The sequence below is a fragment of the Aulonocara stuartgranti genome, assembly GCF_965226115.1.
Source record: "Aulonocara stuartgranti genome assembly, chromosome: 14".
In the NCBI taxonomy this organism is placed as follows: domain Eukaryota; kingdom Metazoa; phylum Chordata; class Actinopteri; order Cichliformes; family Cichlidae; genus Aulonocara; species Aulonocara stuartgranti.
This window is the reverse complement of record NC_138950.1, coordinates 9,340,357-9,366,972: the sequence shown is the minus strand read 5'-3', so window position 1 is coordinate 9,366,972 and position 26,616 is coordinate 9,340,357. Positions and strand designations below refer to the sequence as shown.

The 26,616-nt window shown below is 40.1% G+C and overlaps 1 protein-coding gene across 4 annotated transcripts in view; it reads left to right on the top strand.

Moving 5' to 3' along the window:
• Positions 1-26,616, top strand: part of nbeab (neurobeachin b) — a 206,158-nt gene that overhangs the window by 96,673 nt on the left and 82,869 nt on the right. For 2 of the 4 annotated variants that reach the window (XM_082503548.1, XM_082503546.1), the window contains 7 exons: positions 752-875; positions 1,620-1,739; positions 2,520-2,647; positions 7,091-7,152; positions 11,213-11,277; positions 13,230-13,338; positions 17,877-18,043. In XM_082503548.1, the coding sequence (XP_082359674.1) occupies positions 752-875; positions 1,620-1,739; positions 2,520-2,647; positions 7,091-7,152; positions 11,213-11,277; positions 13,230-13,338; positions 17,877-18,043 (775 nt within the window). Of the gene's footprint in view, positions 1-751; positions 876-1,619; positions 1,740-2,519; positions 2,648-7,090; positions 7,153-11,212; positions 11,278-11,389; positions 11,403-13,229; positions 13,339-17,876; positions 18,044-26,616 lie in introns of those variants that run through there. The other 2 variants (XM_082503549.1, XM_082503547.1) reach the window with 2 other exon arrangements.

Here is a 26,616-nt window from a genome sequence, read left to right as displayed (position 1 = left end):
TCAGGGGCCAGATTGTGGCTGCTTTTTTATAACCTCCCATCCTTCCTTCATTTTCTTTCAGTCATTTCAATCTGTGTGCCATTAAAAACATTTACAAGCACTGGATGTAACTTTAATGGAATTTCCCTGAAGATAGACAATGGTTTTGAATAAGGCGTTGCTTCTTTCTTCAACAAATCTTGTGGTAGTATTTAAATGCTTTGAATTGACCACATTTTACTGTCTATTTTTAGTTACCTAAATATTTCTGCTTGGTACTTGACAAGGATAGTTAAAACACAATAAGACATAGCATTGCGTTTTCTTGTATCCACTTGTTCACTTAGTGGGAGGGGTCACTAAAAATCAGTGCAAAGTTGTTTGGTGGTCACCTTTATGCTGAGATGAAATTTTATATCCTGATTCAAAGTGGTATTCTTCCACTGTGACAATGCCTGCATTCAAAGGCCATTAGGGGGCCACTAAATGGTTTGATCAGTGCAGAAATTATGCAAGCCATGTGTGATGGCTTTCACACTTACCATATTTTGACCCAGTTGAACACATATGGCAGAAAGTGCACCAATGAGTTACACACCACCACCATCATCAAAAGCAAGTGCCGTAGCGTGCTTTTGCAGCACTTAGAGGCTTAACATCATAATAAGATGCCTAATGGACGTCTTTCCTCTAATTTGTCAGCCATCTGTATAAATCTGAAATTATTTTTGCCTTGCATTAATGTGATTCGCTTCTGTTATTCCTCCCGCAGGAGCCACTGACGCAGCTGCTTCTACCTCCTCTTCCTCCAGTTTTGTCAATGGAGCCACGAGTAAGAATCTGCCGGCCGTGCAGACGGTGGCCCCCATGCCTGAGGACACAGTAGAAAACATGAGGTACAACACAGTTCTTCCATTCAGCCAAACTCATTTAGTCAAACTGTGTCACTTCTGTATAAAATCTACCTGAAAGTAGATTTTTCTACATTGTGTTTTTTTTCCTTAAAGTTTCCTCAAAGTGCTAAATCAAGATTTTCTATAGTTTTCTGCATTTTGTGTGTGTGTGTGTGTGTGTGTGTGTGTGTGTGTGTGTGTGTGTATCGATATATGTATATATAAAAACCAAAATAGTGGTTTTATGTTAACACTGTGGCAAAGTTTGTCCTAATTTATGTGCATGTGTATTACCTTGAGTACAGCTGGCTGTGACCTTGACTCATCTTCTCCCGTCGCTCTAATAGTTTGTGACAGACATCCTTAGATCTACTCTCCCACCGACTGCTGAGAGCCGAGGTCTTTCTCCAGAGTCTCGCTCTCCTCTCTTGCTCTGCCTCAGTGTTTTCTGCCACAGGAATAGAGATTCAGTTGCCATGGCAGCAGTAACCGACATCACTTAGCGTAACTGTGAAGTCAATGATGGTACTATCTCACCACAGAACCTACTGATGCCTGTGTTATATTTTAGATCACAGCCGAGCTGAATAGATTGCTTCGGTCTACTGAAATCAAACAAATAAATCTGATTATTACCATAGTTCTTTATTATAATATAATGACTTCATGATCCCAACTTTTAAGTCCCAAAGCATCATGAAGGAAGGATTGCCTGTGGTTTCTTTATTTTTTTTCTCTCTATTTCAGTGCCTTTTGTGAAGTAGACCAGAATCCACTACGTCAGAAGCTGACACCTCCTGAGCTCAAACCCTTTAGCTCCCTGACAGGATTAAAGACAGCCTCCAGAGGTGCAGGACAGTGTCTTAGGCAAGGACAACTATGCTAGCTACCTAGACTTCCTGCATCCTGCACTTTATGCTAGTGTGTCATCTCTCTGAATATGTTTTCCCAGGTTTCTTGAAGCGGGTTTCCACTACACATAAACCGTCCCTCTTCTCTTTCTGTTTTTCTGTATTCTGCAGCTTTCTGTCCATCTTAGCTGGGAAAACAAGCTTCAGCTCTCCTCGTGTTGTCCTTTTTTTTCTGTGTGTGTGTGTACACATAGGAGATATACTGTATCTCTACTTGTACACCGTCTCAGTTTGTATGGCTGCATGACTCCAGCTCACAGTTTTTCCGAGGTTCTTAGATAATGTCAGCCAGAGGCATAGAGTGATTGTCTAAAAGATGTGGAACTTCCTCTGCAGTGAACAACTGTGATCTCAAGTGCAACTCTGGTAACATATCACAACAAAGAATGCAAACAGCTAGTGAGATGTGAGTTCACATGGCTCTTAATAACATTAAATCTTCACTCACTAACATCTCTGCTGATAGCAGCCACAATCTCATTGATATCTGGCTTAGTTTGCATCCTCTGAAATGTGCTGGTTACCTCTTGCACCCACCAGTCTGACTCTGACAGTCTGACTACACACTAAGTGCTGTTAGCTGTGCACACCGGGTGAACTGTGGGGCTCTCACTGCTCCTTTTTTTATTGCTCCTTGATAGTGTAGCAAAAAGAATGACCTCTTTCAAGTTTTCTTTTTGAAATTCAGGTGTCTAATTTCTTTTTCTGACTTCTACTTTGATGTGCTCTCTGACAGCATTACTACAAAGCTAGAAAGGGCCTTGGAGAAAGTCGCACCCCTGCTGAGAGAGATCTTTGTGGACTTTGCGCCTTTTCTGTCTCGCACCCTGCTGGGCAGCCATGGACAAGAGTTGCTCATAGAAGGTACAGATGTTGTATGGCGCGTTTTATTCTTAGTGCGCTGTTAACATTTTTGTCCCAGTCACCCCACCGGCTGCCAAACTTTGGATGCTGTAGACATTGACAGGAGAGTTGCGATATTGCACACAAGCTGGGGGTCTGATTAAATTTGTTTTCCCTTTCATTCATCTTGTGGCATGTGTGTGTTTGTTTTCTTCATGATTCTTTTCTCAAATTCTTTCCACATATTGTTCCTAGATGTTTTTGTAACCATCAGCATTTCACTGTCAAACCAATCTCATTTTGAACTAAATGTTGGTAGCCTTTGCCACCTCATTGCATTATTTTTAGTGCCAAAATAAGATGAAATTTCCAACTCACTCTTTCCAACTCACATTGTACTAGAAGGGATTTTGAAATCTTTTTTTTTTTTAATTTCAGGGTAAGCTTTAACCTTTTTGTGCACAGTAAAATCTACATGCACGCACATTTTTATTACAATGAAGTATAAGTGCTTAAATGTTTCTGTATTACCGTAGTCATTTTTGTTGCTATTAAAATGTACTCTTGAATGTTTGACCTAGACGTGCCTCTGTGCAGCCACGAGGTTTAATGGCATTAATTATTTTATTTTAAAACGGTATTACAGCAGTCACTTTACAAATAGAGCTGCACTGACTGGTTTGGTTGTGCATAGTGTTTGCAGAAGTGTGAAATCTCTTTGCTGCACTCCACTCTATTTCCTGGTGGCTGCGTGAAGCTTTCCAGTCCCTTCTTCAAGCCTCAGGTTGGCAGCCTCTCACAGTGCTACTTGTGCCTAACCTCAGGGCTCTATGCCTACATGTGTGTGCACTACCACTCTATTCCCCAGGCTTGTTTTGGCTTGTATTCACAAGAAAACAGGGCCACCGCAGTCAGCACGCGCATGAGTGAGACTGTGTGTGTTTGCAGATGTTTGTCTGTTTGTGTGTAGTCCAAAACATACGCGGGTGGTCTCCGCTCTCTCAACTTGCACCCAAAATGCTTTCTCTGAATGCGGATTGCAAAAGTCTTTTCTTTTGCTGGTAACCTAACCGACACTGGTGGACACTGGCAGAGAATGACAGGATGCTGCCAGAACGCACTCTTGTAACTGTTATTTAAGCCCTGCTAGAGAAATACTTTGACCCACATTTACTGACCACCATTGTCCACTTTTCTCCAGGGGCATACTTTATTCATTAACTGTTTACACAACCAGTTGATTTAAAAAAAATGCATTTCCAATATTTTAATGTTTTGAATAACATTGCATTTAGTTAGGGTTTTTGTTGTTTTGCGATGTTGGATCTGAAATTTTATGGATCTTTTTATTAGCATCTTTTATTATCATCTAATTTAAGCTTTTAAAAATAATCAGCTTTGGCATGTTTAATGATAAGAAGGGTCTTCTTTATTTGATATAACTAGTCTTGTCGAAATGAATGGTGAAATGATGCATTAAGTACTTTCTGCGCTCATGAAAAGGACATTTGAGGTTTTACGGACTCCTTTTTAAAAATGTTTCCATTCCAACCAGTTAAGTTCCACAAACAAGCATGGTTTCCTCCAAGTCAGCCGTATATCATACATATATACATAAGTAAATAGAAATGTGAGTATGCTATGCACATGTGGCTTGGTCTACTCACTCAGTGTCAGGAGAAAGGAATGAAAAATCAGGTAGCAAAGCCTTGACAAGTGTGAATATGTCTGTTACCCTTTCACTCAAAGTCTGTCAGCAGACTGACCAAGCTGACAAACCAGAGCTGATCTCAGGCTGCAGACTGTAACCCCACAAACAAGGTCATAGATAGACAGCTCGGGCCTCAGCACTCTAGACATGTTTAACCCTGTCTGGGTCTGTGAAATGTGAACTCTGACAGGGATTAGAGCAGGTTTACCAGTCAAAACACTGCAAATACACAGAATCAACACTTGCTCTTGGACACCTATATTATATGGAAGTTTATCAAGCCACTTCAGCCCATCTTAGTTTCAGTCTGTTCATGACTGATTTTGCTTCGTCTCTTTTCGTCATCTACTTTTCTTCCCGACCCTTCCCAGGCCCGCAGTTGAAATACTGTGCTGTAGTGCAAAGGCGCTCCATTTACCAGTAATTACCAGTCATCCATCACTCCTTAGATTGCTCGGGGTCAAGCCCTCCTGTGCCCCGTGTGCCCCTTTGCCTCACTCTATTCCTTCACCCCCTTTGCAGACATGTGGTCACTGCAGCAATTATGTTGTGTGCACACTGAGCTTTACACTTGGAGTTGTTGGGTAAGAGCTGTGCGCGAACACTGCCGCTGTTGTGATGCCTGCCGCCTGCTCCTGCTCCTTGCTGTCCCCTGAGTGGCCCAGCTTGCCGGCACATCACCCCACAATGCCACATTCACCCATGCCTTAACCCTGCCCTGTTTACAGGAAAGGACTGGCAGGCCATGTTTAAATAGAATGCATTTAGTTTGTCTACCAGCACAAGGCCAGGGTCAGTTGGCCACCTGACTACTGTGTCAGTCCGGACTGACTTATGGCTTAGCGTGTCACTGCTATAACAAGAGGTCAACTGTGGCACTCTGTGTACAAGAGAAGGGTCACATCCTCTTAGAGTATTTACAATATGTTCCCTTGGACAGTCTCTGCTCATGAATAGAACTCAATGGAGAATCAGTGACCAAAAGATCCATCCATCCAGGGTTTGAATATTTTGCATTCTGTGTTAGATTATACCATTTAATCACACAAGTAAAACCATTTCTGCTGAATTTTGTCTAGTTGACCTTTAAAGGGGACCATTTATGCTCGTTCCTGGCTTTCCACCCTTGTACAATTCAAATTCAAAGTTCAAAATAATCCCTATTAATCTCAGTGCTCTCAGGTCTTTTTGCAGCCCCTCTGTTCATTATTTTATTAAAACAATCAGTTTCAGCTCCTCTCCCTTTGCTGACATCGAGGGTGGCAGTGAACTTTTTTCTGATTGGCTGTTTCATGCAAACAGAAGCTTAGAGCCAGAGCTGTGTGGCTGAGATGTTTATATTAGGGATAACCACTGCACTGACATCACACAGAGCCAAGATAAAAAACAAACAAACAAAAAAACAGCAAAAAGAAAAAAAAAACTGCCTGAAGAAGATTTAGAGCAGACTGAGGCCTGAGCCCATTGCACATGTCTAATATAAGCATCCAACTCATATGCTATATATATTACAGAAAATAATAAAACATAAATAGAAATAAATAAAAAGCCATGAAGGGAAACGTCATGTAATTAGAATTAAATTCATATTTATAAAATATATTAATATGTTATGTTTACATATCATAGTTTACAAATACACAAGTGCATTAATATTATCAGTATATATCATTGTTATCAAACGGTGCCCATACTTAACAGGCATGTCAACCAATGTAAATGTTACTGCAGTTTTAGTGTTTGGACTTTTGGAGGTAGGTCTGCTGCTGTGTTTACATGTGGACAGCAAATTGTACCTTGGACACACATGTGATTGTTTTATTTATTGTTTTCTGTGCTATTACAGCAGACACTCGTGCATTTCTCATTAAGCTATTCTGTATAATTAGGCTATTCTTTATACCCGTGTCTTCAGGTGCTTTTTGCATACTTTATAAAACCGAATAATATCAAAGATAACTCTGCTTTTAAGTATAATGCAAAACTATTTTGCTATTAATAATTTTATTAAATAAGCCATCATTACAACTACATGAATACTATTTTGTTTTTAAGTATTTGTACTGTGAAAAACTTAAAGTTCCTAGAAATCTTCTTTGGTGGATTCCCCATCATCCATGAAACAACAACATCCATGGGGCATAGGTGTTTTTACTCTGCCTGCCTATAATGAGTACTATAGAGTTCCTTTCTTTGCTTTATTAATGATTGCACCTTTAATGGTTCTCGCCGAGTGCAGCAGAAGGGCTGGAGGTGCAGAATACGAGACCAGTTGCAGCCATTGTTTCTACAAATGAGCTTTTCACACCTGCCCATGTTTCATTAGAGAGTTGTCTGCTTCAGCGGCTCACCGTCTACCGAATGGAGATGTGGGAAGAAGCTGTGAATGTCTTCTGTGAGCGTGTGGCATGTGTGAAGGATGTGCGTGTGTGGGGGTTGGAGTGCTCGTATGTAAATGTGTTGCAGATGTATTTTTTTGTTCTGTCGTTTTTTTTCTCCTTTACAATTTTATGACAGGCAAATTGGGAACACAATTTGGGGAGGGTTGGCAAAAATGCTAAAAGAGGCTATATACAGTAGCTTTGCACAAGTCGAGTACTGTATGTCGGTGTTGTGCTCTATGCGTTTTTCTTTTTTTATATATTATCTTGTTTGCCCAAATGATTACACCTTATCATACCAACAGTTGTATGCTTATGTTCTTTAACATGCAAGATTAATGTCTCTTCTTTTCATCTGCTTTATCTCCAAAGGTCTAGTGTGTATGAAGTCAAGTACCTCAGTGGTGGAGCTCGTCATGCTCCTTTGTTCTCAGGTGAGCATTTTCTTTCTCATTTTTTTCACAGTTTTCATCTTCCCAGGCTCTCTTTGTCTTTTTCTATCTGCCATTCTTTTTCATGTCTAATAGGCCGTTCTATACTCTGCTACTCTTGATAACATACTCTCTGCCAACACTCTGTGGAGACGTGCAAGGATCTGGTTTCAACCTTTGCAGATCAATATAAGCTGACACTCTGTACTGGCAAATTAGACATGGTCATTGCTATAACCTAGTTCACTCACCTCTTACTTTGAAAGATGTATTTTAAACAGAGACATGCACATTAGATATACCCTTTATCCAGTCCAAGTTGTGGATATTTTGAAAGTATACACATTTATGGTTAAGACTTGCTTCAGTTTTGAGGGCTCATGTTAGACAGCAAGTTATTTAATCTCTTCCCTCTTTAAGCTAATTGTCCAAACGGATGGTACAGACACACACTGATCTCTGAGAATCTACCGACTTTCTCACTACGCCCTAGAGCTTTATTACCAAGCTCTCCTTTAGAGAATGAGCTCCACCTCATGCCAACCCTGCAAGTGACTGATCACCTTTGAGCTGACCCTCTGAATCTCTTGTTAAGCCCATGTTTTAGGGAAGGTCAGAGCCCTGATGTAGCAGTTAGAACAGGAGACATTTAACATACCTTCTGTCAGCCCATCAGTCTTGCGTCGGGAGCCCATAAGGAAGCCATTACTTGGTGCCTCTGTGGATCCAGACTGCTGGGCCAAAGTCTTGAGGAGGTGGATTGCCACAAAGTGTGCTCCATGGTATCCATAGTCCAAAGGGCTCTTCGGCAGGGAGCTGTGCCTCTGTTATATGGAGGCCATTATTCAGGGGCTTTCCACCAAAAAATGTACGTAAATGGGGGAGCCAGTTTTGAGTTATTGTTGCTCTTTTAATGGTTTTTGATGGGCTCCTTTTTGTGCTGCTTTTCTGTCTGTGGGAAGTTGCATTTTCCAGCTTTAGGATTTATTGCAGATGAGAGCATCAGCATGCTGTTAAGGGTCTGAGTCCACCCCCCGTTACACAGATAGCATTACTGCAGCTCCAGAGGTTCCTGCCATTAGGGGCTCGCGGGCTGAAACCCAGGCTGAGATATTGATCAGACAGCAAGGCCTTGAAACTAGATTGTACGGTTTGGTGTCCTTCTAAAACTGTTCAGATAAAGATGAACAATTGCTCTTCATCCTTATAATACACTCTCTCTATGTATATACTCCACTTTTGTTACCAGCTGGTATAATTAACTGATGTAAAAATAGATAATTAGCAGTGTGTTCTTCATTACTTTTTTCAGGGAACCAAGCTCATATGTGCTGACCAGCTGTCAGAAGCAGCAGAGACAATCCTTAATCTGATTAATAACTGCAGTGCAAAGAGCTCATAATTGATGTCTTTGGTAGCACATATTGAATCTCAGCTGGTTTTAGAAAGCACAGCGAGTCTTGTCAGATGCAGGGTGAGCTTTTATCACAATAAAATGCCATCTTTGACATGCCCCCTCACATACTTTAACATTAATGTTTTAAGACAGCAAGGAGGGCACTTAGATGACCTTTAGTCCCTCTCTGTTTTGTGACCTGTCACTTTTATGAATAAATTAGTGCTAATGATCTGCCTTTTCTTATTTATGCATACTAATCACAGCAATCATTATGTTGCTGGCCATGGCTGCAGACACTATGTGTCTCTCCTCAGTCTGGGCAGCTGAATGAAAGGGTCAAGCAGCTCTGTTTCTTGTAACAGCTTAAACATACAGGGGGGGATCTAGAGTGGAGCCACAGAGATTTAGTGATGGAAGGCCTCCAGATGTGGAGAGTACAACTGAGCAAAGCAGAGTAGATAAAAGCAAAGGCTCCCGCATACTGACAGGTTGGATTGAAACACCACAAATACTTAGTGCCCTGCTGAATTTCAGGAAGATGAAAGTGGGAAGAGAGAGATGCCTCTCAAGGCCATCAAGCTGTTCACTGGGACAGGAGTTGTGGGATTTTAGGTGGTAGGATTTTCAAAGATACAATGGAGAATTCCAGTATTTCCCCAAGTGAGCATCAAACACTTCTTAGTATCGTTTGCGTTTCAACAAACTCACCTGCTCTTTAGTATTATGGCACTTTTTAGCCACTTGTAGCAAATTCATTTGTATACAGTAGACTACTGTAGTCTTCAGTTTTTTCCAACTGAAGCATTTTTCCCCCAGAAAGCTAAATTCAGTTTATATCATATCAAATACAGTGTAAATGAGTGTACAGTGTGTGGAAACTAAACTCAGCTATAAGCAAGTCACTATAGGACTTTAGTTCTGCTCGGATATTACTAAGAAGTAGTAATCCTGGATATGCCTGCTTGATATGTAATTATGAGCTAATAATAATGAGACAAAAATATGTCAAGCCTTTTTTATTTTTTAATTGTAACCAGACATGTCCAAAAGGCCAAACTATTGGTGCATCTTTAAAATTTCGTTTTTCTTGGCGAAACTACTAAACAAACTTTACATAGCCAGAGGTGCTGCACTGTGGTCATGGTCTGCATTTACATCAAGAATTACATCTCTTTTTAAGGAGCTGCACGTCGAGCCTAATTTCCTTCAAATGGGCTGCAGAGGATTTTTTAAATCTCTGCAATCAAAGGCAGCCTCCTCTGGGAGTTGTGCACTCCAGCTAAAAAAAAGAAAAAGAAAAAAGAGAGTCTCTGAAGTGCTATCTCAGCTGTCAACAAGCATACCTCAGACAAGATAGCATATTTGACTAGTTCATGCTTTACCTCCTCTGACCTGCTGCCACTTTCCCGGTGTTGCCCAAGTGTCACGTCTGCCTTGATTTCTGTATTTATTTTTGTCACGTGAGCATGGTGCGAGTGGAACCTTGGAAGTCTGGCTGTACATGATCCCTTTCCAAATCAACAACAGCCTATTCCAGGCAGATACTGTAGCACAGGAAAGGGGTCAGGGGGAACATTTGGAGACCAGATGCTCAGCAGTTTGTCAGCACCATCTCCCTGACTTAACGCATCGTAGGGTCAGACTGTGCACTCGTGCGCGAACCAGTATGTGTCAGTCACAACAACTATGTACAAAAACACGTACCCATACATAATAATGTCAATGTCAGTTATTTTAGTACTATACTAAACAAATGCTGTTTATCTTATCCAGACACTCACAGGGAACAAGCAGTGTGTACCTCTTTTCTGCATGCAGATTATATACCACCATATAGTCTTTCAGTTGGGAATAGCAGTTATATTTAATGCTTTTTCGGTAAACAATGTTCAAAGGTTCCTTTATATATGTGAATAGCCTTAAGTTATATGTACATTATTAGCCCTTAGAACTAAAACCCTTTCTCCTTTCATTTTTCTTCTGTTTCCCCTTTTTCTTTGAACTGTGGCCTTCTCTATTTTCTCTTCCATTTGCACCTCAGTAAGGTTACAGGAGAGCTGAATTTCCCACAGTGAAAGGCGCGCGCTCAAACTGCTTTTTAATCATTTCCAGAGCATGTTGTGAGACAGCAAGTGCTGGCACTCTGGCCCAGGACTCGGATTCCTTCCAGGCACTCACTGCAGGGCTCAGTGAGCCCGCTCAGTAATCTGTCACTGTAAGGGACGGAGGAAATGGCTGTATTTAAGCGAGAGGATACAGTTTCATCCCACAATTACATCTCTCCTGTGTTTACAGATCTTTTCACAGAGGAAGAAAGGATGGTCTTACATGTGGTGCAGAATTTCAGCTTTTTATAGCTATCACTTTATTTTTTTTCCTCAAAGGATATATCAACGAAATGCTTTTTTTATGTACTTGAATTACAAGCTATGAAACTGTATCTAAATTGCAGTTTCAAATATAAAATTTTCATGACGAAATGTGATTCTTGTCACTCTTTTCCGAATGATCTTGCTGCATATTGGATGCAAAGTCTGTTTTAACTTTTGATGTGCTTTGCAAAGATTTCTGATGTGTTCTTTGTATTATTCTGTTAGCTTTATGGTAATTTAGATGCACGGGCAGTCTTTGTGTGAGTAATAAATATTTTTTCTTTCTCTTCAGGAGTGGCAGAACTCGATTCAAAAGAATGCTGGACTGGCATTCATTGAGCTAATTAATGAAGGGAGGTAAAGTATCAGTTTATTAATATACATAAGATTAAACAACAAGGCCAGACACTGGGTTACTAATCCCCCTGTTTTTTACTAGATTGCCCATAAACCTCTTGCTCCTCTTGGCTGCTCTGTTGGAGGTAAAAGTAAATAAGATTGTTGTGAGAGAATAACATAAGAGTCTCGGGTCCTCCTCTTGTATTTTGTCCCTCTGTCTTTTTTGCTGTGTTTTTCTTGATTCCTCCCTCTTCCTCCCTGGGTGTGGCCAGACTGTGTTTTCTGTCGAGCAGATCAGGGGCGGCTCAGCCTCCTTGCCCATCTGCTGACCCATCTGGCCAGGCCTCCTCGATGCCCAGGTTCAAGCCTGAGCCCAGCCAGGCTTCTGAGTCCCCCGCTGGCTCGGGAACAAAGAGCTTCAGTCAGTAGGGCCACACGGCGCTGTCCAGGGTGCTGCTGACAGACACATAATTTTCCAGTCTTACTCAAATCTCTGTGCACCTATTCTGCTTAACTAGACAGACGTATATGTAGCTGTAGTCTGGTAAATCTGTTTGCCTTACAAGGCGTGGCTGACATAGACATTGTATCTGTTGTATGTGCAACAGAACATTCAGCTATGTTTCATAATGCAGCTGTTTGAATTCCAAGCCATTAACAGGCAGGCTAACAATGCTCTGATTAGGTGGATATTTTATTTAAGCTTATTCCACAATCAGATCTGACATCCACTTTAGAGGCCATTTATCCTCCCCTCGTGAAAACAAAGAGAGCATTCATTAAGTTATTGCTGCTTCTAGCACCAGACATTATCATATTAAATAGCTATTGAGAAAGAAAGGTGTGTTACTACTTTTATAACTAATGTGTTTCATGAGTTGTATGTCAATGAATGCCAACATGAGATGAGAGAGGCGCCTCTGCTAAAGGCACTGTGAGGAGGTGCAATCCACACATGGAAGCAGTCAAAGGACCAAGACAAATAAAAAACAACCTTTTAACTTTAATGCTGTTGAAATGACTGATGATAAGACATTTGTTGTAGTGAAAGAAAGTAGAAATGTTAATGATAATCAGGCCCCCCTCTTGACATAATGAAATTTTAGTTGCATTTGTTGTAGCAGCTAAGCACCCTCACTCCGTCATGGCGCGAATGGTGATTGATTAGTGTTTTCTATGCATGAAATAATACCACAAAAAGTCTGGTGGAGCGCGTAAATGTCTTTTTTCCATCTCCAAATATCACTTGTCAACTTGCTTTCTCATCTATTCTTGGTTTCGAAACAAAGCTTGGCGTTGTCAGCCTCTGTCTTTGAACAGTGAACTTCTGTCTATTAACGAGTGCTTGTCAACAACTAAAGAGGCGAGAGCAGCTGATGAACGCAGCCTTGGGATTACTGCCTCTCCTTGGGATGGGAGGGAAAATTACAATCTGTATCAAGCACTGAAGAGGAACAAGGGGTGTTTTAATTAAAACAAAGCTGGCCTAATGGTGTGTAAAATGGCATGTAATCTACACACAATATCCAGGGTGTTTTCACTTATTAAAGATACTGGAACCTATGTGTGAATGTGGGTGGAGACCACGGAGTCTCTAGACTCAGCCATGTGAGAAGCTTTCCACCGCCAGGCTTGTCAGCAATACAGTTTCTGGGTTGATGTTCTGGTCAGTGGGAAGGGATGCTCAGTCAATCAGGAGCGTGGCAGACAGGCTCCAGTGCTCTAATGACACTCTATTCCCTCCTTAATGCTACAGAGGGGTCTGTCACTGACCTGCAGCCTTGCAACATAACTCAGACAAATGATTCTGTTTACCAGTCTCCTCTCTCACTAAGCAGAATGTTACACAGTCCTGACAAGCTAAATTTACCTTTACACTGTGCTTTCCTTTGGAGTGTCTTTGAAATGCATAGTAATTTTAAAAATCCTTATGTTTTCTCCTGTTTTTAAATTTCTTTGCAATATTAAAGGTTGCTCTGCCATGCCATGAAGGACCACATAGTCCGGGTTGCCAACGAGGCTGAATTCATCCTCAACAGACAGCGAGCAGAGGACGTGCACAAACATGCAGAGTTTGAGGTATAAACTATGCTTCTGAAAGCATTAAAGGCCTGCCCAGAGTTGCACAGCTTACTGAATCAACAGTAAATACACTATTTCAATATTTCAATTGACCAAATTTCAGTTTTACCATCTGCTGTGAAAATAGATTTTGACAATCTGCTAATGAGCTCTAAACAAATCCTATTAGTATAAAACAGGCATTCAACTTTATATGCTCAGTAATCGTGTCCCTCTGTGTCCTCACGAGGATTAAATCCTCGCTCTTACAACTCGTATAAATTTAATTATTGGTGGCAAAGGGATCCCGGCAATATTAATTTAGGATTTTGATATGAGCTTTTGCCAACTAACTCGGGGGATAAAATCCCTTTGTCTGTATTTAGCCTACGCCCATCAAACCATCATTTGAGATATGAAAGGAAACACTAGGGTTTAAGTGGCATAATAAAAGAAGTGCACACTGGAGTAATAAGACCTTATAAAAGCACTAATCACTAATAAATGTTATGAAAGTAAGTAGTATTTTTTCAAATACAACAAATTATTATTTGAAGGTTAATAATTACAATAAATTAGACTCACTGGCCATTTGTTAAGTACACCTGTTCAACTGCTCATTGATTCAAATCAGCCAATCACATGGCAGCAACTCAATGAAATTATAAATGCATAATCAAGAGAACCTTCTGAAGTTCAAAGTGAACATCAGACTGTGGAAAAGAGCAAGTGATTTTGCACAAATGGCGGGATTGTTAGTGACAACAATAACTAAAATAACCACTCCTTACAGCCAGGATATGCGGAAGAGCATCTCTGAATGCACAACACACTGAACTTTGAAACAGAAGAAGACCACACTGGTACAGAAGTACATGAAAATGAGGATACAGTTTGTGCAGATTGACCAAAATTGGACAACTTAAGGTTGGGAAAATATTGCCTGGTCTGATGAGTCTCAATTTTTGCTGCCACATTTAAATGGTAGGGCCTCAATTACACATCGATCTATCCTGCGTGTGATGTCATGGTGTGGCAAAAGTTTCTTGGACCCCTTAGTTCCAACTAAACATTGCTTAAATACCACTACCTGGCTATATGCTTGCTGTAAATGTCTGTTTGTTTTATGACTATGACAATGAGTTCACTGCTCATTGTCATGGTAGCTTACCTTTGGAATGTGGCGGGAAGGGAGATTTTAATCATGGATGTGCAGTGGAAAAAATCTGCTGCAACTGTGTAATGCTACAGTGGGGCAAAAAAGTATTTAGTCAGCCACTGATTGTGCAAGTTCCCCCACTTAAAATGATGACAGAGGTCAGTAATTTGCACCAGAGGTACACTTCAACTGTGAGAGACAGAATGTGAAAAAAAAATCCATGAATCCACATGGTAGGATTTGTAAAGAATTTATTCGTAAATCAGGGTGGAAAATAAGTATTTGGTCAATAACAAAAATACAACTCAATACTTTGTAACATAACCTTTGTTGGCAATAACAGAGGTCAAACGTTTACTATAGGTCTTTACCAGGTTTGCACACACAGTAGCTGGTATTTTGGCCCATTCCTCCATGCAGATCTTCTCGAGAGCAGTGATGTTTTGGGGCTGTCGCCGAGCAACACGGACTTTCAACTCCCGCCACAGATTTTCTATGGGGTTGAGGTCTGGAGACTGGCTAGGCCACTCCAGGACTTTCAAATGCTTCTTACCGGAGCCACTCCTTTGTTGCCCGGGCGGTGTGTTTTGGATCATTGTCATGTTGGAAGACCCAGCCTCGTTTCATCTTCAAAGTTCTCACTGATGGAAGGAGGTTTTGGCTCAAAATCTCACGATACATGGCCCCATTCATTCTGTCCTTAACACGGATCAGTCGTCCTGTCCCCTTGGCAGAAAAACAGCCCCATAGCATGATGTTTCCACCCCCATGCTTCACAGTAGGTATGGTGTTCTTGGGATGCAACTCAGTATTCTTCTTCCTCCAAACACGACGAGTTGAGTTTATACCAAAAAGTTCTACTTTGGTTTCATCTGACCACATGACATTCTCCCAATCCTCTGCTGTATCATCCATGTGCTCTCTGGCAAACTTCAGACGGGCCTGGACATGCACTGGCTTCAGCAGCGGAACACGTCTGGCACTGCGGGATTTGATTCCCTGCCGTTGTAGTGTGTTACTGATGGTGACCTTTGTTACTTTGGTCCCAGCTCTCTGCAGGTCATTCACCAGGTCCCCCCGTGTGGTTCTGGGATCTTTGCTCACCGTTCTCATGATCATTTTGACCCCACGGGATGAGATCTTGCGTGGAGCCCCAGATCGAGGGATAAATAGCAAAATGCACAATATAGAGTTTAAATGTAAATTAAAAATATAAAAATGTAAAAAGCATTGGTCAACAGAAAGCTTGTTTACACAGTAAAGTTTTTAACTGTTTTTTAAAGGATTCCACAGAGTCAACCAAACGTTGTCTCTGAGGAGTGTTTCCAACATCGTGTTGAATGTTTGCCACAAAGAATTAAAGCATTTCATAAAGCGAAAGCAAGTACTAGAAAGTTGCAAGTTGTGTAGTGGTTTACACATTCATTTAAAAAGCAAAAACATCTCCTGTTTTATCCCAGGAGGAGACACAGATCCCTTTGGGGTTTCTTATGGAAGGTTATCCAGTGTAAATATCTACCATATCAAACATGCAGAGCTAACTGCTGTTGTGAAAGAGTGAGCAGCTTTGATTTATGAATTATTTTTGCATCGTGTTGACATCATAGCTGAGAGAGGTGAGAAATGATAACCATTGAACTCAGATATCATTAGAATGCACAATATTCTCCGTGCTATATTACCCCGAACTAGACAACAAAAGTGGATGGATGGTTTGGTAGATATTACAAATCTGATTAATACACTTGTTTAATTTGGTATCATAATAAAAGTTTAATTCCTCATTAGTGAGGGTTTCAAATATTGTTGGGCTATCTTGGCGATACCCACAGGGTTGGGGTCGCAGTAATTGTGAGATAGACTAGAGTAGAAAACAAAACTGAGAGTTAAATAGGACATAAACCGTAGTTTTCAGGTTTTTGGTCTTCTGATTTTAAATTGTAACACCACCTGCTTACTTTAAAACAAAAATATTTAAAACAGCAACATTACAACTTTATAATAGCCCAAAATACACTGTACTGCATTTTTTAACTATTCACAAAGTTTTATAATCATGCGATTATCGCAACGACAGTTGTTATGAAGTATTACCAGTCTGACTGTTCAAAATCAAAATGTGTGTTTGCTATCGAACAAAACCACACACACACAATTCCGCCAGCTCTGTTAACAGCTTGTACATATGAGTAGTGATGAGTTTCTTATCTGGGAGAAGCAGCCATCCTCAAACAGCTGCTTGATATACAGTTCTTGAGGATCCTTGACCCACTAGATAAACTGGAAGAGACGGTTAGATATGCAATGTCAGGAGAAGGGGGAAGTGTACCTGGCCCCATCCGTTCTGTCTGCCAACTCCAGACAGCCTACACTTTTCATCTAGGCCTGACATTACTTTATTACCCACTCTTCAAGATTGAAGATTCAGGACGCAGATAAGACAGTTTTACAATTAAGTTGGTGTCAGGAAGACGCGTCATATGCTTTAAGTGATAAATAATGTTTGATATTTGTCACGGCGTCACGTTGTAATGTGAGGTGACGGGCGGAGATTGAGTTATCCGCTTTATGAGGTATATGTTGAAGTATAATATCTGACAGAATTCAAATTTTAAAGCAGGAAATTCAATTAACTTCCAGCTTCTGTTAGCAAATTAGATTGCGAATATTAGCAAGAGTTCCCCTCAGGGTGGCCTAGTGAGACAGAGTCGCATGTGCTCCTCTAGTTTACATTTAGCTACCTGGTGCGCTTCTGTTGCGCTGACTTCAGGAAAAAGGTTTATAAGTAAAGCTGCAAATTTTACACATTGTATTTTATTTAAACATTCTGACAAGTAGATTTTTTTTATATTTATGATTTGAATTATATAAAACAATATGTTCTTACACATTCTTACAGTTTGTTTTAGAAGATAACTGCAAATCTTCACATTTTAACCCATTGCTATACCAGCGGACAGCATAAACATTTTATTGATATAATGGCATTGTAGCTTTGTAAACCCTGACAGGCTATATTCTTCTCCCCTAATAGCGCCATCCAAAGCTACCTAACAGGAAGCCTCATCTGTCCACAGTTAGGCAATGGACTGCCTTCATGTGCTTGCAGTGATTTAGTGCCCTCCTCCAAGGGAGTAGAAATATATCTCTCAGCTGTCCACTAATATCTTTATGCACTCAAGTGTGTTGAATGAAGCTATAACATTCTTCAGCGTGACAAATGCTCCATTAGAGTGTATATATTATTCTGACTTTATTCAAGTAAGACATTCTCAAATGCTATTAGAACAATGTCCAGCATTAAATTTGATGGTAGATACTGTACCTAAATATATAAATACAGAATGAGATTAACACATTTTGTTTCTTTCTTCTCTTTTCTTAAATCTGAAATTAGTCAAACTGTGCTCAGTATGCTGCTGACAGAAAAGAGGAAGAGAAGATGTGTGACCACCTGATTTGCGCCGCTAAGCACAGAGACCATGTAACAGCCAACCAGTTAAAGCAGAAAATCGTCAACATCCTCACCAACAAGCATGGTGCCTGGGGCACGCTGGCCCAGAGGTAGGTCCCCACACTTGAACAAGTTTAACTGCAGACCTACAGGGGTGGTGTTAAGACTTCAAGATAAACTATAGCCACTCAATGTTAGGTACAACCTACAGGACAAAAGTTACCTGTTCACAGTACTCTGCAGTCAGAGGATAGGGCCACCAGTTAATGTCATTTTCCCAGGATCCGATAGGGTCAGCAATCAGGTCAGCAAATGCAATTACAGTGCCGAGTGGCTTAATCCTCTGGGGACAGCTGATTGGCCAGTCATCTAACATACCAGGGTGGAAGACGGGGGTTGGGGTGTTTCTGCAGCATTGTCCAGGCATTCATTGACCCTCTCAGTAACACAGCCCAGCACCTGGTGGTAGTTGCAGCCTTCCCCATGGGCCCTGTTAAAACAACCACCAGCTCTCCCACTCTGCTGCTTACTTTTCACTATCATCCACATGGTCCCATGGATGCAGGGCTGGTTAGAAGCATTGACAGCTAGTTATTTTAGACAAACAAAGGAGTCACAGCAAGCTGTTTTGTTTTCTTCTGGGCTTATGGCTGGGAATTACAGATATGACAAAAAGCATGCAGTTTTTTATAATAGCAGAACTATGAGCAATGACTTGGTGCAGGGAAAGCCTCAGGCAGTTTGAGTTAAATATCCACATCACATTATACAGGCCAGTTGTAGAAATGCACAGTAGTAGTAAATTTGTTCACATAAAATGAATTCACAAACCGCAGCTGCTTATTTGCCAAATTTTTGCATCTTTGCTGAAACAGTAGCTTTAAGTTTGTTATTACGTTTTAACGATACAGTGCAGATGTTCGACTGGGTTTGCTGAGCGTGAATTTGTTTCAGATCTTAAACCAGGTTTCCTCATAATATGAAAAAATGTTTTACTAATTTTTATAGCTTTATTTTATGTTTTTAATGTTTCGAGCATTTTCCATCAAAATCAGTAGATGTTCTAAGCAGCTAAATGTGTTCTTTATCCTTCTACTCACGGAACATTGTGTGCAGTAGCCAGTCTAATTTTATCAAATGCATGTATATTGACATCACATGCTGCAATTTCCCGTTGACACTTGGATTTGTTAGAGGCAATAATGTATTGCAATTGCTTCCAGAACAATGGCAGAAAAACTGACCTTATCCAAACACTGTGTTTAATATTATGTTAATATTTTGACCGTGACTGTGAGGATCTCAGGGTCCAAGTACAGATTTTCTTAAAACTGACTGAACCTTAACTACCCATGGAAATCTATTGGACTGAATTCTGGGCTCTTGTTCAAATATTTATGGAGCTTCTCTCAGAGGCATAGCATTTGCATTGAAACAAAAGGTTATTGAGCGTGGGTGCATTGTAAATGATACCGCAAAACTTCCAACAAATTCAAATTTAATGGTAACCCGCTGGTGAAGAAAAATGATGCAATATGCTCACAAGCTCAAGGCAGTGTTGCAGTTCAGCAGCTCAGTCTTATTCAATGCTACATTAACTTTCCCATTTATGCTTCTCTTGTAAAATATAAAGCCCTCAAGCATTTTGAGGTGGCTGTGTGTGTGTGTGTGTGTGTGTGTGTGTGTGTGTGTGTGTGTGTGTGTGTGTGTGTGTGTGTGTGTGTGTGTGTGTGTGTGTGTGTGTGTGTGTGTGTGTGTGTGGGAGTGAACCTTTAGTTAGTAATGTTTGTTTTTACCGTCTTGCACAGAGATTGCTTTGCCTTTAACTCCCAAGTTCTGCCTGGGGACATGCCAAGGGATATTTATCATTAGTGTAGGATATATTATAAACAAAATTATTCATAGGAAGGCAGTAGTCAGACTACTGACACTTTTCTTTGTTTAGTGTTTTTTTTTTCTTTCTTTTTTTTTTAAACCGCATGTTTGCAGCTTTGCTCATTAGATGCCCAAGTATTAGATTTCTCTGTTTTTGAATTCCTGGTATCTGCAGCCAGTTGATTTTAAGTTGTTGGTTCACATTAGAGCAAACAGTTTTAGGAAATTGTGTTGTAGCACCAACAGCAAGAGCGGTAAATAAGGAAATGATCTGTACACGGCGTTAAAACAGCTGCTCTACAGTCATATGATCTGCCTGAAAAATACGCAGATCAGACCCTATGGTGGCCCGTTGGATCCATACTATATGCTTGCTTGATGATGAATGTCCCTCTGTATGGAGTCAGCATAGAAAAATCAATAGTCCTCAAATTGAAACAGTATAGGGTTGTATTGATCCGCTGTGCTAAATCAAAATGAGGAGGCTTTGATACATCTCTCCAAGACAGCTCCCTGTGCAGTAATGACACCCTATCAATTTTAGCTTTACACTGATAAATCAAGTTGAAAATTGGATGTCAGAGTTTTTTCCAGGGAGAGAGTGATTTTCCCTGCCCTCTGGTCCCCTCTGCTGTTGACCTCTGAACCCTGCCAGTGGATTATAAAGTTCAGGCTCGTCTAAAGTGAAAGTAGATGTCAAGGCGATGCTGATGAATTCATTGAAGACTAATGTCCAGCACTTTTGCAGCACGGGACTACCGTACTGTGACAGCACAATAAATTCTCTCGACAAAGTTAAACTGCAACTTTATTTTATGCAACAAAAGTCTTTTTGAATACACCGTTAGAGTAAAAAAGGCAGCTTAATGGTGTATTTGTTCATTTTCTTTTTTTATTTTTATATGCGTTATTGTTTTATATTTTGTTATATATTTAAAGGTCTAATTTTAATATTGCATTACATTAACACACACACGTACCTTTAAACAGTTGAAAATTCATTGGATTTCATGCACTGATACTAACTGTTTCGACACAGCCAACCTAACACAAATGTAAAAGGGAGCTGAAGCATACAAGCTTCTCTTTGTTCCCATGCGGGCGTCTGAGTTCAGTAGCATCACTGACAGCTGACGGAGGAGCCTCTGCTGGCCTCCACAGCAGACCTTAACCTTACCTGACTAGTCTATTGATTGTCAACATTTCTTCTGTATAATTACTTTTTTGTAGCAGAGGAGCAAAAGGAAAATGGCGGCATATATTGATCTGTTTCGAGGCAGTGAAACAGCCGTTTCCCTTGACTAACAGTGAGTTTCATCTCTGGCACGTGATGAATGGTAACAATCTGCCCGTGGATAATAACTTTGTGATGGAATGAACCTTTTTACTCACAATGTGCCCGCAGTATTTGGTCCTTCCTGAAAGGGGTTATCAATTCTAATAGAATTCTACTACCACAGTGGGGGTGTGAGCACCTTCAGAGATCCTTAAAGCCTTGCAAGGGTTGAGGTCTGATGATCCCTTTGGGGCAGAAAACAAAAGTCAAGGTCCCCAATTGAGCCTGACAGTAAAAACAAAATTTAATCTGGCAACATACTGGATATAATTCAAAGACACGTTTATACTTGACGTCCAGAGCAGCAAAACGTGTATGATCCTACATTCTTGTGATTAATCTGAAGTACTCTGTTAAATATTGTAAAATCAAAAGGGGAATCTTAGAAGCTGCTATAAAATTAATTCACCTCTAAGGGCTTTTTTTCTGTTCACATGCACACTTTAGATGTTTATCTCCCATCCACTCTACCAAAGCGGTTTCTGCTCTTCCTTATTTTTTTAATCTACTATGTACATCAATAAAATGCAGCTCTGTTTAAGACAGCCTCTAAGTGAGGGTGCATTTTATAATCTTCATTAATTTGATCTTATTGAAAACATGATGCTTCTTTGTTCTCGCTCGCTTCTATCCTCTCTTTTTCACATTCGTTCTTGACCTACACCAGGCTCTCTTCCCTTGGGGCCCTCTTAACCTTGTACGCTGTGCTAATTATCTCTGGAAAGAGGCCCATTCACGCAATCATCAATTTCAGTGGGCGTTGAAATTGAGCTGGGCATTGCTTGACTGTGCCACATTTCCAGTGAAAGATAGGTTCCGGAAAGCTGGCGATCCAGGGGAGCTCACCAACAGCACAATGTGGCTCCTCATCCCTCGTATGTCTGTCTTCATTATGCCAGATGACCTGGAGTTAATCTTGTTGCCGCTGTGTCCTTTTGTCTTTGTCCAATAACGTTCTTCAGTGTGTTTCCATTCTATCTCTTAATCAACAAAAGAAAAGTCATATCCAGTAACCCGAAGCATTTCGATCTCAGCTTCGTAACCTAAAGTCTGCGGCAGTCTTGAGAACAGCGATGAAAAACTATGGTGAAATTAAAGAGATGAAAGTATTGTGTGCCATTTGCAGCCCTTTGTGATAATCTAATCATGATGTTGGCCATACAGTCACTTAACACTTGGCATTCGAGAGACACATGATCAGACTTGGTGTGTTTTTATAGAGGAAATTACTCTGTATTTTTTTCCTTACTTTATAGTTTACTTTGAACGCAACGGGCTCATCACCATATGGTTGCCAGTCACAACTTTCATGCACAGGGTGCTTTTTTGTGTCTTTTTAGTTTTTTAATCTAACAGCAGAATGTTGGTGAATGCTGCATAAAAATCCCCAAAAAGAAGAAGAATGTGCTGGTTGACAGAAGATGTTTTCACATTTTTTCGCTTTGGTTTGCAGCCTCTGCAGGCTGCCCGATGGCTTTCATGGCGTGTGAGGTCCCTGTCATTACAGTGCCACATGTCTGGTTGTCATTTTAATATACACAAAGGATAGGTTTCAATAAATCAGTGTTAAATGGGCGAACGAGAACTGACTACTATGGCAGAAATTACTGGTTGAGCAGCTAGATAACAAGTGAACTATTTATTACTGTCTCCTTATTTTACTTTAGCTCAATTTTTACCTTAACTGAGACATTTCAAACACGTTCCTCGTGCACTTTTTAGTTCACACTTTTTAGATCACATAGTCAGAGCCTGTTAGGTTGGCAAACAGAAAAAGAAAAGACCACTTGTCCTCAGAATTACACTAAAAACTGGCGTGTTTTCAGTGTCCGTGTGTGTGTGTGAGACAGAAACCAGTCGCTGCTCCTTTGAATAGAATTGTCTGTGATTACTGGCATTTATTATAATTACCCCCTACTCATGTCACCAATGGAAGCTTTTTAAAAGGAGTATAATGGTGTTTTATTGAATCAGCATGTCCCTGTCCTTCCTCCCGACTGCCTCACACAAATCCCCTCTGAGCATAAATAGAATAAAAAGAAAATCTTTAACCATGAGAAACTCATCTGTCTGCAATCGAGCGCTGTGCAAGTTTTATGAGCCATTCTGTTTTAAATGGCTTGAAAAACATGAAGTTAATTATTGCTTTTGACAACAGATCACTGTGGTCACTTATCTCTAAGGCATTATACATTTTATTACATTTACAGATGTGAAGTTACAGAGAAATAGGTGCATATTTCAGTTAGTGTTGAGGACTCTTAAGTAGCTGGCCTGTAACGTGTTAGGCCATTGCTCCAAAAAAGATGCATTGCATCTCAAAGGCTATAGATGGATGCTGACATTTTAGTTCGACAGTTGGATCCATAAATATTTGGACAGAGATAACTTTTTTCTAATTTTGGTTCTGCACGTTGTCACAATTGATTTTAAATGAAACAACTCAGATGCAGTTGAAGTGCAGACTTTTATTTTAGTGGGTTGAACAAAAAGATTGCCTAATATGTGAGGAACTAAAGCTTTCTCTTTTTAACACATTTCAGGTGCTGAAAAAGTAACATGACAAATTAAATAACTGAAAATAAAATGTTCATTTCTACTACTTAGTTGAAAACCCTTTGCTGGCATTGACAGCTGGAAGTCAAGGACGTCACCAGATGCTGGTGATTCTTCCTTTTTAATGCTCATCCAGGCCTTAACTGCAGCGACTTTCAGTTGTTGGTTTTTTGTGGGACTTTCTGTCCAAAGATTAGTCTTCAACAAATGAAATGCTCAGTTCAGTTAAGACCAGGTGATTGACTTTGACATTCAAGAATATTCCACTTCTTTGCTTTAATAAACTCCTTGGTTGCTTTGGCTCTGTTTTTTGGGTCATTGTCCATCTGTATTATGATACACCTTCCAATCAATTTGACTGCAATTGGCTGGATTTGAACAGACAGTATGTCTCTGAACACCTCAGAATTCAACTGGCTGCTTCTGTCCTGTGTCACATCATCAATAAACACTAGTGTCCCAGTGCCATTGGCAGCCATGCACACCCAAGCCATCACACTTCCTCCACTGTTTTTCAGATGATGTAGTAATCTTTCTTTTTTGGATTTTTTTTTTCTTTTTTTTTTTTAGCAATGTCCAATCTAGTCTTTCTATTCTTGAGGCTTATGAGTGGCTTGCACCTTGCAGTGAACCTCTATATTTACTTTTATGTAGTCTTCTCTTTATGGTAGACTTCAATATCAACACACTTACATCCTGGAGAGTTTTGTTCACGTGGCTGGTTGTTGTGAAGGGGTTTCTCATCACCATGGAAGTGATTCTGCGATCATCCACCACTGTTGTCTTCCATGGACGTCCAGGCCTTTTTGCGTTGCCGAGTTCACCCGTCCTTTCTTTCTTTCTCAGGATGATTTTGCCGCTCCTAATATCGTAGCAACTTCTCTGATTTTTTTTTTTCTTTTTTCACAGCTTAACCCTTTCATGCATGAATTATCAATTGGTATTTCTTTTTCTTAAGTATTTTTATTAATCTTTAGGCAGTAAAAAATATTTTTGAACTTTATTTTTTTAAACTTACTTTTCAAAAAGTTTTTTACATGTCCACTTAGGTGGACAACTGACTGACCAGGGGGTGGCAAGTATACCATCAACACTGACACAAATACAAGAAAACAGTCTTTGAATAGCTGTCCACTGTAGTGACCACTATACATGTAAGGGCTAAGGGTGGCTTGTTTCACGCACATGAGAGCTCCTTTAACTGCATATTGTCTGTTCACAACAAAATCTTCCAAATGCAAGCACCACACCTCAAATCAACTGGCCTGTTATCTGCTCAATTGACAATGACATAATGAAGGAACTGCCCACACCTGCCCATGAGTTACCTTTGAGTCGATTGTCCAATTATTTTTGGTCCCTTGAAAACAAGAGGGTGGTACATGTTAAAGAGCTGAGACGCCTAAACTCGTCATCCAGTTTAAATGTGGATACCCTCAAATGAAAGCTGAGAGTCTACACATGTCCATGTCTGTTATATAACAGTAATTGGACTTACTGTAATTGTTTTAGTAAACAGATAAAAAAAACTTGGGGTTAATGTCCAAATATATATGGACCTAACTGTATATCCCTATATAGAATTTTGCAACTTAAGTGTGTGTGAAAATTCCCATTTGACGATTTTAAAGTTTCAGTTTTCATCAATTATCTACCTTATAAAGAACCTATAGATGCAAGTCATGAAAATATTGTTTGATTATTAAATAGCGGTAGAAACCACAAAGCAACTCAAAATATGACCCATTTAGTTAATCATTAATCATTAGTTGGTATTAATCTCTGGCTCTCATTCAGTTTTTTTTTTTTTGTCCTTTTTTTGTCCTGTCTCCTCACCCCAACGGCAGACGACTGCCCCTACCAGAGCATAGTTCTGCTGAAGGTTTCTTCCTTTTAAAAGGGAGTTTTTCCTTCCCACTGTCGCCAAAGTGCTTGCTCATAAGGGGTCATATGATTGTTGGGTTTTTCTCTGTATGTATCATAGTAGGGTCTACCTTACAATATAAAGCCCCTTGAGGCGACTTGGATTGGGTAAAATTGGGTTGAACAGAATCGAACTGAACTGAAGTTTTCCAATGTGTTGCCCAGAAGAATGACAATTTCCTAACACAGCATTTTGCCACATTGGTTTGTCAGTTTATGTACACTATCATTATTATTTCTTACGTTTTATAGATGTTTGTTATGTTTTCTAGATGACTTTCCTCTCCTTCTGCTTTTATGGCTCTCTGAATGTCTTTTTCTGTATTGCCAGTCAGTTTATGGTCGCTTTTCCCTTCATTCCTTTGATAAGCTTTACAACAATGAGTCATGAAGTAGTGATGCAAATTTGTGGCAAAATCCACTGACTGTGCCTGTCTGTTTTAATGCAAATACTAGTATTTGGTGTCAATTTGTCTGTAATTGCCAGAGGAAGTGATACATTATATTGCTGTATCAATGTTTTTGCCTTATTCCTGTAACTGTATTATAGGTAAATATTTGGATATTTGTATTTTTGGATAGCTCTTTAAGTTCGACAAACAAGTGTCTTCTGTTGTTAAATCTTGCTTCCATCAATTGCGTCTTTTTAGCAAGGCCAGACACTATGTTCTGCATAGGGACCTTGGAAAGATTATCCACGCCTTTTGACATCTAGGTTGGATTATTGTAACTCATTTTACTTCGGTCTTAACTCTACTCTTATCCATAGACTCCAAATTGTTCAGAATCCGGCTGCTCGTCTCCTTACTGGTAGTGGGCGGCGTGTCTCTATTACCCCTGTCCTTGCTGATCTGCATTGGCTTCCCATTAAGTATCGCTTTAAATTCAAAATCCTGCTGCTTACCTTCCAAATTATTAACAATATAGCGCCAAGCTACCTCATTGAGCTGCTTAAATTATACACCCCTACTAGAGCACTAAGATCATCTTCCC